Raw genomic sequence first — 12,506 nt, 5'->3', positions numbered from 1 at the left:
GAAGCTCCATCCTGCTGGCCTGCCCTGCAGATTTCAGACTTGCCAACCCCCACAATATTGTATGAGCCAATTCCTTAAACACACAGACACACACACACACACACACACATACACACACACACACACTAATGCTTTCCTTTCTCTGGAGAACCCTGACTGCTATATCTGGGAACTTGCTAGAAATGCAAATTCTCAGGCCCCTACTAGGCTGACTGAATCATACTCTGGGGTGGGTGGGATGCTTGAACAAGCTCTTCAGGAGATTCTGCTGCACCCTCAAGTTTGAGAACCACTGCTCCACAATCTCGATACTCAAAGTGTATGCACAGACCAGCAGCACTGGCATGTCCTGGGAGCTGGTAGAAATGCAGGTTCCCAGGGCCCACCCAGACCTGTGAATCAGGCTCTGCATTGCACCAGGTCCCTGGTTGCTGCACAGGCACTGTAGGGTTTGAGAAACACTGACCTAGTGCTTTCCAAGGGACAGAGCAAAGAGACAGTGTTTCCTGGACTCTTGGAAATAACAATGAAAATGGTCAATTATCAGGCACCTAATGCCAAGCCCTTGGTATAATTTGTAAATTCATGTGTCGAACGTGTGTAACTTCACTGTATTCTCTCACAACCCTGTAAGGTAGACACACTCATTAATTCCATTTTACAGATGAAGAAATGACCCCAGAGGGACTTAAGGGGGTCGAGTGACCTGCTCAGGGTCATACAGCTTGTAAGCAGTGGACACAGAATTAGAACCCACACCAGAAATGACGAGAAGCACAGAAGCGCCCACTCTCCACCCCTGAGACAGGGCGCCTCGCAATTTGGGAGAGAGGACACACACACAGACGCACAGATGCACAGACACACAGAGCCAAGATGCCTCCTCTTAATTACAGCTGTAGCTGCCGTTGTGTCTGCTGCTAACAAAGGCTGTGGGCTGGGAATGGAATCAATTTAATATGCAAGTGCTGTTCCCAATTAGCACAAATTACCATTTGTCTGAGAGGATAATGCTGGGAGCTGGAATCCGCCCTGGTGGGTCACAGCACTCCGTGCTCATCAGCCTAATCCCTACTGCACCAGCCACGGCCTTCCTCACTGCGCCTTCCCTGGACGCCAGAGAGGCAGGCTGGGCCAGAGGAAGAACCTGGGAGGCCTGGGTACACCCTGGCTTCGTGCCCGTTGGGAGCATCCATTGTTTTTGTCAGCCCCATGTCAGTTCCCCCTCCAAGCACCTGTGTTATTGGCTAAATCTGCATCAGCCAGCACCAGACACCAATCTTCAGCTCCACAGGAAAGGGCTGCTCCCTCCGCCCTCCCGCTCCCTCCCTGGGGCCTGGAACATTCTCAGGCCTGGAAAACGTAAGAGGGCTTTGATGATGCCATTCAAGGCTACAGTGGCATGTGGCTTTGTGGTGAGTGACAGTTGTGGCACCAGAAAGGGCTGAGTGATTGGTAGGTGCGCTGTTGTCCTCACCTTTCTTCAGTTTCTTTTTCTTTTTCTTTTTTTTAAGATGGAGTCTGGCTCTGTCGCCCAGGCTGGAGTGCAGTGGGGCGATCTCGGCTTACTGCAACCTCCACCTCCCAGATGCAAGCAATTTTCCTGCCTCCGCCTCCCAAGGAGCTGGGATTACAGGCACCCACCACCACGCCCGGCTAATTTTTGTATTTTTAGTAAAGATGGGGTTTCACCATGTTGGCCAGGCTGGTCTCGAACTCCTGCCTCAGGTGATCCACCTGCCTCGGCCTCTCAAAGTGCTGGGATTATAAGCATGAGCCACCGAGCCACCATGCTCGGCCCCACTCAGATTTTTGAGCCCCAATAGGCTGCCTCCTGATACCAAGACTTTGCACATGCAGTTCCCTCGGCCTAGGATGCTCTTCCCTATCTCTACTTTTTTCCAGGCAGACTTGTATGCATCCTTCAGGTTGCAGCTCAATACTAATTCTGATTATTATAACAATTCTCATTTATTGAGTACTTACTATGTGCTTTACCTGTGTTAACTCATTTAGTCCCCTAACACTAGGTGATAGGTATTATAGTAATCCCACTTCGCAGATGGGAAAACTGGAGCACAGAGAAGGTGCGTAAGCTGCCTGAGGCCACACAGCTAGTAAGTGTATCAGTAGTATTTGAACAAGGGGGTAGGCCTCAGAGTCCAGTCTCTCACTTCTTCAGAGAAGCCTGCCCAGCCAGGAAGAGCCTCCTGTGGATCCCTCTCCTGACACCATTCTCCTTAATAACAGCACAACTGCAACTGCATAGGTCTCCTTTGTTTGCTTATTGTCTGCCTGCAAAAAGGGCACAGACCCAGGCTGACTTGCTGAGGGCTGTGTCTTCAGCACCTAGGTCTGTGCCTAGCACATGGTACATGCTCAGTAAGTATTTGTGAAATGCTTGAATAAGCAAGCCTCAAGTTCTTCATTGCTAAAATGGGGCTGTTGATCCCTCCCCCGAGGGTCACTGTGAGCATTGGGGTAATGCAGGTAAAGCACTTGGCATGTCAGGAAGACAGATTCCAAATTCCCTGCCCTGGCGTCCTAAACATCACTTGTGCATTCAATAAACACTCATTGAGCACCTACTGTATGCTGGCAGTCATAGCTGCTGGGTCCACACACTGCAGAGAAGAGGAGCTAAAGCTGGCCCTTCGGGAAGGCAGACTGCATCTAAGGCTGAATTCCCAGGCAGTGTCTGCACCTGATCCCTGCTCTGGCGCCTGGGACTCATTCCCTCCCACCCAGCCCCTGGCACTGGGCACTCACAGGCTTCATGATCCAGGTGATTCCTGGGTTTTTGCGAAACTCCTCTACAAACAGGTGGTACTCGCAAGGCATCTCAAAGGTTTTGGGGAAGAAGTCGCACTTGGCTGCCTCCAGCTTTCCTGCCTCACGCTCCAGCTGCTTCCGGAACCGCTTCAGGTTCTTCACCATGTAGTTTTTCCGGGTCAGCTGGGTGGTGGGAAGGACAGGCGGCCATTAGCTCCTGTTCACAGCTCCGCTCCCCTCCCAGCCCCACACATCCACCAGCCACCCTGCAGCCTCCATGCTCTGGCCCACAAAATAGCAACAATAAGAGTAACTTTGATCCAGAAAGAGCCTGCTAGTCAAGAATTATCCCCACTTCACAGATGAGGAAACTGGGGCTTAGAAAGATCAAGTCAATGGCTCAGAGCTATCCAACGAAGGTGCTGCACTGCCCCAGGATTTGACCAGGGCCTGTCTTGACTCCAAAATTCATGCTTTTGGCTGGGCACAGTGGCTCACGCCTGTAATCCCAGCACTTTGGGAGGCCAAGGCGGGCGGATCACAAGGTCAGGAGTTCGAGACCATCCTGGCCAACATGATGAAACCCCATCTCTAACAAAAATACAAAAATTAGCTGGGCTTGGTGGTGAGCACCTGTAATCTCAGCTACTCAGCTACTCGGGAGGCTGAGGCAGAAGAATCGCTTGAACCCGGGAGGCAGAGGTTGCAATGAGCCGAGATCATGCCATTGCACTCCAGCCTGAGGGACAAGAGCAAGACTCTGTCTCAAAAATAAATAAATAAATAAATAAATAAAAATAAATTCATGCTTTCAACCACTAAGCTACACTAACCTTTAAAAATCTCCCACCACTGCCTCCTCCAGTCCTGTCCCTTCTAGACCTCCTTCCCATCTTTAGACCCCAAACTTCTCAACTTGCCTCCACCCTGAAATCACCATAATCATTCATGCATCCTCTCCCTTCAGACCCTGCACCCTCAAACCATCTTGCTCCTCAAATCTTGGTGCTGAAACTCCAACCGGCCTGTGACCTCCAGTCCTCAGGCCTTGGATGCCTATACCCCGAAACCATTTGGCTCTCCATAGGTCTAGCTCGCAGACTTCCCACTCGGTGTTGCATCCCACATTCTAATACACTTTTCCAATACACTTTCCGTTCTGATCCTTGTACCAGCTCCAGCTCATGGCCACACCCAGTGACATGAGTTGGTTGGCACAGTCCCCTCCCGCCTGCCCAGCTTACCTCATAGTGGTTCCGGAAGTGACTGATCCGCACATGTTCATCCATGTAGGTGTGGTCGAAGTTCTCCCGGAGCCAGCTGACGTCACACCAGTAGAAATCCCACTCCCCTTCGCTGGGGATGGGGTGGGGGCGGGGATAAAGATCATGATCTGAGGACGTTGGCACTGCAGGGCCCAGGGAGGTGCTGCTGAGGGGGATTGAGGAAGGGTACGCAGCAGTGTGTCCCTCTGGAGTCTCTTGGAGGTGGCCATGGGTGCCACTGGCCTACATGTGCTTTGTTAGACCAGAGCAAAAGCCGGGGAAATGTTCCCACAAAAATCCAGGTGGTTGGCTTCCCTTGAGCTATCACTGAGCCCAGAGTGCCTCCTGGCACCAATTAGCTGGGCTGAGGAGCAGCCACCCCTTCAGACAGGGCACGCCCTCCTCAAACCACAGTCCCCACGACTCTCTGTGGCGTGACAGCCACTCAGCCTCACTTGTTCTTGCCAGTTGCCATGCCTGCAGCCCGCAGTGGAATGAGCTAACCTTTGCAAGCCCCTCCCAGTTCACAAAACTCTCCACTCACTAAATCCTCAGAGCAGCCCCCAACGGTGATCTTGGATCATCCCCAGAACTCTAAGGCAAGATGGCCTTGCTCACTGAGGACATGGCAGCAGCAGGACCCACACCCAGCTCTGCCAGCTCCAAATTCTGATCCCATTCTCCACCACCATGCCAGGGAGAGGAAACCGGGCCAATCTACCAAATCTGGGTGCCAGAGCTGGGGTGCGGGGAGGAGGTGTTTAAAAAAGATGCCACAGGAAATAAAACACCATCATGATTGTTCACAATTATTTTTAAGTAAAAAAGTACAGCTATAACTGAAGCCCCCTGTCTATCCCTGCCTGATTGTATCTCCTTCTCTTCTGCAGCAAAGGAAACCATCAACCTGAGTTTGATGTGTTATCATTTCTATGGAGTGGTTGTTGTTTTTTTTTTTTTTTTTTTGAGACGGAGTATCACTTTGTTACCCAGGCTGGAGTGCAGTGGCGTGATCTCGGTTCACTGCAACCTCCGCCTCCCGGGTTCAAGCGATTCTCCTGCCTCAGCCTCCCGAGTAGCTGGGATTACAGGTGCCTGCCACCACAACTGGCTAATTTTTTATTTTTAGTAGAGATGGGGTTTCACCATGTTGGCCAGGCTGGCCTCGAACTCCTGACCTCAGGTGATCCACCCACCTCGGCCTCCCAAAGTGCTGGGATTACAGGTGTGAGCCACTGTGCCCAGCCTGCAGTGGCTTTATAGTTTCATCATGTATATATGTGTGTATCCATGCATCATGGCACATGGCATTGTTTGTCATGATTTTAAACCTAATGCTAATATTTACTGCTTACCATGTACCAGGCACTGCTCTAAGTACTTCACAAATATTCATTCGCGGATCCTCAGTGCAACCTGAAGTGTTAGGTTCTGTTATTATACCCATTTTACAGATGAGAAAGTGGAGGCAGGCACACAGAGAAACCCACCTAGTTCATGCAGTTAGTAAGTGGCAGAGCAGGATTTGAACTCAGGCCTCAGGCTCCAGAGTCCAAGCTCTGTGGTTAGAACCCCTCCTGTCTGTTTCTTTTCACAACATGCTTTTTTCCCACCAAACTTTTGTTTTGGAGATCGATCCTTTTGATACATAGGAGTCGAGTCATTCTAACTGCCATTTCCCATTCCATTGGGTGAACACACCACAGTATATCCATTTTCCTATTAAAAGGTGTTTGGGGCTGGGAGTGCTGGCTCACACCTGTAATCCCAGCGTTTTGGGAGGCCAAGGTGGATGGATTGTTTGAGTTTAGGAGTTTGAGACCAGCCTGGCCAACATGGTGAAACCCCATTTCTACCAAAAATACAAAAAATTAGCCAGGAATGGTGGCATGCACCTGTAGTCCCAGCTACTCAGGAGGGTGAGGTGGGAGAATCACTTGAGCAGGGGGGTGGAGGTTGTGATGAGCCAAGATCATGCCACTGCACTCCAGCCTGTGTGACAGAGTGAGACCCCATCTCAAAAAAAAGAAAAAAAAGGTGTTTGGCTTGTCTCCCTTTCCCTCCACCCCTTTTCTCTAATACAGACAAGTAGGCTGAGTTTTAAAAGACATCTGGAGGAGGTCTGAGGCAGAAATGGAGAAAAATGAAGAGACACCACCATCACCTTGGGATGATGAAGGAAGAGGCCCTGAACAAGACCAATGGGGAGGATGCAGGGGCAGACTGTAGTTCCAAAAGATTCCTACACTACATCCCTCATCCAGAGGCTGCGGGGCCATGAGGCCGCAAGGAGAACCCATGAGAACCTTCTTCGGCTGTCTGCCCTAGTGAGATCCCCACAGACAGCTAGCATCGACTGCCACACGTGTGAGTCAGATGCCCTCAGACAATTCCTGCCACCAAGTGACCACCAGATCTGGACTCTTCCCAGCTGATGCCCCCAGTGTCACAGAGACAAGCCAGTCCCACTGTGTCCTGTAGGAGTCCCTGACTCAGAAGCCCCGCGCCTAATGCAACGCTGTCTTAAGCAGCCAAGTTTTGGGATTTGTTACACAGCCATAGCAACTGGAACAATGGCCAAGCAGTTGGGCCTTGTGTTGTAAATGGAGCTCCCTTTGGAATTTTCTTCCCTTTTTTTTTTTTTTTTTTTTTTTTGAGACGAAATTTCACTCTTGTTGCCCAGGCTGGAGTGCAGTGGCACGATCTCGACTCACCGCAACCTCCGCCTCTCGGGTTCAAGCGATTCTCCTCCTTCAGCCTCCAGAGTAGCTGAGATTAGAGGCGTGCACCACCACGCTTAGCTAATTTTGTATTTTTAGTAGAGACGGGGTTTCTCCATGTTGGTCAGACTGGTCTCAAACTCCTGACCTCAGGTGATCCGCCTGCCTTGGCCTCCCAAAGCGCTGGGATTATAGGCGTGAGCCACCGCACCCGGCCTGGAATTTTCAAAGAACTAAAGATTTAAATTGCTTCTCCTTGTGGCTGCTGGGTTGGTGTTTCTCCTGAATGTCACACCATGTGCAGAGGGGCTTTAAGGCAGGCAGACAGGCCCAGCCTTTCCCTGAGCTCAGAGATGTCCAGAGATGGACATCTGTGCACACACCGTGCACAGATGTGGTGACGTGAAGCACATGGTAATGTAATGACACTGGAACCAGAAATCTATGGTTTCCAAATTTTGTCCTAAGTTACTCATGAAAATCTGGGGCCTGGTCCTTCTCCAAACCTCCCTTGTGGCTGTGCCCTAAGCACAGTGGTTCAGAAGAACGGTTTCAAGAATTGATGGAAACCCACTGGAGAAGTGGCCGTGTGCTGGTTGGGCACGGTGGCTTATGCGTGTAATCCTAGCATTTTGGGAGGCCGAGGCGTGTGGATCACCTGAGGTCAGGAGTTTGAGACCAGCCTGGCCAACATGGTGAAACCCCATCTCTGCTAAAAAAAAATACAAAAACTAGCCCAGCGTGGTGGCAGTTTCCTGTAATCCCAGTTACTCGGGAGGCTGAGGCCGGAGAATCACTTGAATGCAGGAGGCAGAGGTTGTAGTGAGCTGAGATTGTGCCATTGCACTCCAGCCTGGGCAACAGAGTGAGACTCCGTCTCAGAAAAAAAGAAATGGCCGTGTGCTCTATAAACCCTCAGACACCATAGTGCCACAGATTCCCGGCTGGCTGGCTGGGGCTTCATCTAGATGCCCAGTCCTGCCTTTTCTCCACCCTGATGTTTGTACCAAGCCATGTCACGCAGTGCAAGGAGCACTAGACCAGGAGTCAACACAGGCACTGGCACTTACGTGACCTTGCCCTCTTCTCTGGGCCTCAGCTTCCTATTGGGAAAATCTAGGTGTGGTAACCTCTAGGCAAGATGATAGACTGCAATGAGCCAAACTGATACTAAATAATTAAATGAGGGACAGGAAGAGAAAAACTTTCTCTACAGAAGAATGCCACCTAATACATGTAGAAGGAATGACAGAGAGTAACCATTTTGCAATTATTGTAATAATAATAGATTTAGGCAAGAATCCTTAAAAAAGGCCAGGCACAGTAGCTCAAGCCAGTAATCCCAGCACATTGGGAGGCCAAGGCAGGAGGATCACTTGAGCCCAGGAGTTCGAGATCAGCCTGGTCAACATGGTTAAACCTCATCTCTACAAAAAATACAAAAATTTGCCAGGCATGGTGGTATGGGCCTGTAGTCCCAACTACTCAGGGGGCCGAGGTGGCAGGATCACTTGAGCTCAGAGGGTCAAGGCTGCAGTGACCCATGATTGTCCCACCGCACTCCAGCCTAGGCGACAGAGTGAGACCCTGTCTCAAAAAAAAAAAAAAAAAAAAAAAAAAGAATTATCAAAAAATGCTAAAACCATTGTGTGAAAGTTTGTTGGGAACAAGATATTTGCATAGTATCAGAGTATCTGCCCACAAGATACTTATTATTTTTTAAAAAGTTAATTTACACTGGAGAAACCTGGCAGACACCACCTTAATCTAATGGTCAATCAAGGTACTGTCACCAGTGATAAGACACATCGGCATCACAAACCCCCTGATGAGTTCCACTGGAAAGGGCACAGAATCACTTCTGTGGTATTCTTGCCAAAATGCATAACTTCATGATGAGAAAACATCAGACAAATCCAATTCAAGGGACATTCTACAAAATGTACTCTTCAAAAGTGTCAAGGGCATGAAAGACAAATAAAGACCAAGGAACTGAAATATATTTGAGGTAAAAAAGGTCAACTAAATGCAAAGTGGGATCCTGGATTGGATTCTGGAACAGAAAAAGGATGTTAGTGGAAAAAAACTGGTGAAATTCAAATGATGTCTGCAGCTTAGTTAACAGTAATATATCAATGTTAATGTCCTGACTTTGACAAATGTACTGTGATTACATAAGCTGCTAACAGGGAAAGGTGGTAAAACTGCTAAAAGAGGAAGCTATGTACGATTTTTGAAACTTTTCTGTAGGTCTAAAGTTGTTTCAAAATAAAAAAGTTTAAAAATAAGTATTTTAAAATATTAAAGTTGGACCCCTACCTCACACCATATAAAAAATTAAATCAAAGATCTAGATGTAAGAGCTAAAACCAGAAAACTCTTAGAAGAAGACATAGGAGTAAATCTTTGCGACCTTGGATTAGGCAATGGTTTCTTAGATATGATACCAAAAGCACAAGCAACAAAAGAAAAAATAGGTAAATTGGACTTTATCAAAATGAGAAAGTTTTTACCTCAAAAGGCACAGTCAAGAAAGAGGAAAAATAATTCACAAAATGGAAGAAAATATTTGCAAATCATATAGAAGAATACCCTTATAAGATAGAATTATTATAACTCAAATATAAAGAGACAACTAAATTTAAACACGGGCAATAGATATTTCTTCAAGGAAGGTTTATAAATTGCTAATAAGCACATGAAAAGATGCTAAAAATCGTTAGCCACCAGGGAAATGCAAATCAAAACCACAATGATACCACTTCATACCCACTAGGATGGCCATAATAAATGTGAGGGTGGGTACGGTGGCTCACACCTATAATCTCAACACTTTGGGAGGCAGAGACAGGAGGATCACTCAAGTCCAGAAGTTCAAGATGAGCCTAAGTAACATAATGAGATCCCATCTCTACAAAAAAAAAACTTAAAACATTTAGCAAGGTATGGTGGTGTGTGCTTGTAGTTCCAGCCACTCAGGAGGCTGAGGTGGGTGGATCACTTAAGCGCAGGAGGTCAAGGTTGTAGTTGGCTGTGATTGTACCACTGCACTCCAGCCTAGGTGACAGAGAGACCCTTTCTTTAAATAAATAAATAAATAAATAAATAAATGGATGAATAATAACAAGAGTTGGTGAGGACGTGGAAAAATCGGCACCCTCATACACTCCTGGTGGGAATGTAAAATGGCACAGCCACTTCAGAAAAGTCTAGCAGTTCCTTAAAAAGTTAAACATAGAGTTATCATATCACCCAGTCACTCCACTCCTATGTATACACCCACGAAAAGTGAAAACATATGTCCATTCAAACTCATACATGAATGTTCACAGCAGTATCATGTATAACAGCCCAAAGGTGGAAATAACCTAAACACCTATCAATTAATGAGTAGATAAATAAATGTGGTACTCCTACACAGCAGAATACTATTCAGTCATAAAACAGAATGAAGTCCCAGCTACTTAGAAGGCTGAGGCAGGAGAATGGCATGAAACCAGGAGGCGGAGCTTGCAGTGAGCCAAGATCGAGCCACTGGACTCCAGCCTGGGCGACACAGTGAGACTCCGTCTCAAACAAACAAACAAAAAGGAATGAAGTACTGATACATACTGCTACATGGATGAGCCTTGAAAACATTACTTTAAGTGAAAGAAGACAGGCAAAAGGTTACACATTGTATAATTCCACTTACATGTTGTGTGCAGAATAGATAAATAGAGAAAAGGCCCAAGACAGAGGCTGGAGGGAGGGAGAAATGGGAATGACTGCTAGTGGGTATGGGGTTTCTTCCTGGGATGATGAAAAGGTTCTGGAATTAGATAGTGGTTTTGACACAGCAGGTATGTGGGGAAAAAAAAAGTGGTGATGATTACACAACTTTATGAATATGCTGAAAGACACAAAATTGTATATATATACATTTTTTGGACTTATCAAAATTAAAAAGATTTTATATATTTTTTCTTCCAACATGTATGTGTTGAGGTTATCTCTGTGTCAGAGACCATGTTGGATGCCAGTGATACAGGAGGAAACAGAATACCTTGCCAGGTGGTGCACACAGTCTTGTGGGGAAGATTAACAATAAACAAGGAAACAGCTCTATAATGAAGAATTGTGAAGTGAGCTGCCACGAGATCCAGTAGAGGCCATGAGGTGGGGTAGTTGAGGGACCTATGCTGGGTGGAGTCACCCTGTGGAAGGGACCTTTCAGCTGAGATCTGAAGGGTAAGGAGGAGCAGCCTAGTCAAAAGCAATGGGGAAGGTTCTAGCAGGGGGAAGAGCAGGGACTGGGGCCCTGAGGTTGGGAAGAGCATGTTCGAGAACACTAAGAAAAGCCAGGGCAGAAGGAAAGAAGTCAGAGACGAAACTGAAGAGTTGGGCAGGGCCCAATCAAGCAGGGCCTTGTAGACCACAGTGTGGATTTCGTATTCTATTCTGATACCAAAAGTTCATTAATTTGCACACCATTTTCATGATTGTCACAATCAAATTGCTCTTAAATCACCCAGGAAGACATCAAATTGCTTCTTAATAAGGTCAGTGGAGATCCAGGTTCTTTCCACCTTCCCAGTCTCCGACCATCATAAATTATGCAATCGAGTTTCCCACATTGGAGAAAATCGCAGGGATCAGCACATCTGGAGAGCAATACATGAGCCTTGCCCTGAGAAAACCTCCTTCCAATCATGGCATTTCCCCTGCCAGGTAAGTATCCATTCTGCCATCCTTAACGTGTCCTCATGCTTATCGGGTAGGGGTCACAGTATGGTGGCTATAGTTCCAAGGCTTAATGTATCTTTCTCAGGGGGAAGCAAGGGAAGGGACAGCTCTGGCCACATCTGTTCTAAACTGACCTGACGGGTTGGCAGTCTGAACTGAGACCTGATTCTGTCTGGAAATTCCAGACCCAGCTTAGGTCCTAAAGGATGAGGCCTTGGATTTACAGAGCTGTGTTGAAGGAAAAGGCCCTGGCCTCTGGGCCCTTCCTGATTTAAGGATTCTTGAGACAATCTGGGACCAGCCATGGAGCATCCTGCTTCTGGGCTCCCACACTGTTAGCACCAGACAAATCCTCAGACTCTCTTCCTCTGCCCATTGAGCAGAGGCAGGGGAGGGGCAGGGAGTGGACAGAGGTCACACAGCAGGTGGGGACATTGCTGTCTCTCCCCTACACCACCCCCACCTGCCAGTCACCTCACTCTCTTCTAACTCTCTTCCCAACTTCCCCCAAGCACCTTTCATGACATCAGTTCCTCTGGATCCAGGGAAGGAAACCCTGTGCAGATATCAGCATGATCACAAGAGAACCAAGAAGGCAAATCCACAAAGACTGCCATCACCACATCCTCAACATCACTGTCATTGTTGTAATATTCCCCAAAGCCCTAAAGAGAGGACGCTGGTGTCTTGGGTTACCTGCACCACAGCCAACTCCTAATTTTTCATGGGATGATTTAGTAAAGCCTTCCCAAGCAGTGGGAATCACAGATTCATAACATCTGCTCATTTGTTGCTTCAATCCACTGAGAAGCCACTATAAGATGAGGCCGTGGCTCTGCAGACAGCAGACTCGATGCAAATCCCAGCCCAAGCCCTCACAAGCTGAGTGACCTCAAACATGGCATTTTCACTACTTTGTGCCCAGTTTTCTCATTAGTAAAATGGGGATGATGATAACACCTACCTGAAAGATTTGTTGGGATGATTAAAAAGGTCATGCATGCGAAATGCTAGAGTGTCCAGC

General features: G+C 47.6%; 1 protein-coding gene and 1 pseudogene across 4 annotated transcripts in view; both read right to left on the bottom strand.

The window, feature by feature from the left end:
- The window catches only part of TTLL9 (tubulin tyrosine ligase like 9), a 75,800-nt gene that overhangs the window by 33,748 nt on the left and 29,546 nt on the right, over positions 1–12,506 (bottom strand). For all 4 annotated transcript variants that reach the window (XM_054541774.2, XM_054541773.2, XM_054541775.1 and 1 more), the window contains 2 exons: positions 4,017–4,128; positions 2,770–2,955 (listed from right to left, as the gene is read on the bottom strand). In XM_054541774.2, the coding sequence (XP_054397749.1) occupies positions 2,770–2,955; positions 4,017–4,128 (298 nt within the window). The remainder of the gene's footprint in view (positions 1–2,769; positions 2,956–4,016; positions 4,129–12,506) is intronic.
- Positions 11,303–11,475, bottom strand: LOC112130427 (U1 spliceosomal RNA; annotated as a pseudogene).

This window comes from Pongo abelii, chromosome 21, assembly GCF_028885655.2.
Source record: "Pongo abelii isolate AG06213 chromosome 21, NHGRI_mPonAbe1-v2.0_pri, whole genome shotgun sequence".
NCBI classification, from domain to species: Eukaryota; Metazoa; Chordata; class Mammalia; order Primates; family Hominidae; genus Pongo; species Pongo abelii.
This window is presented reverse-complemented; position numbering and strand designations above follow the sequence as displayed.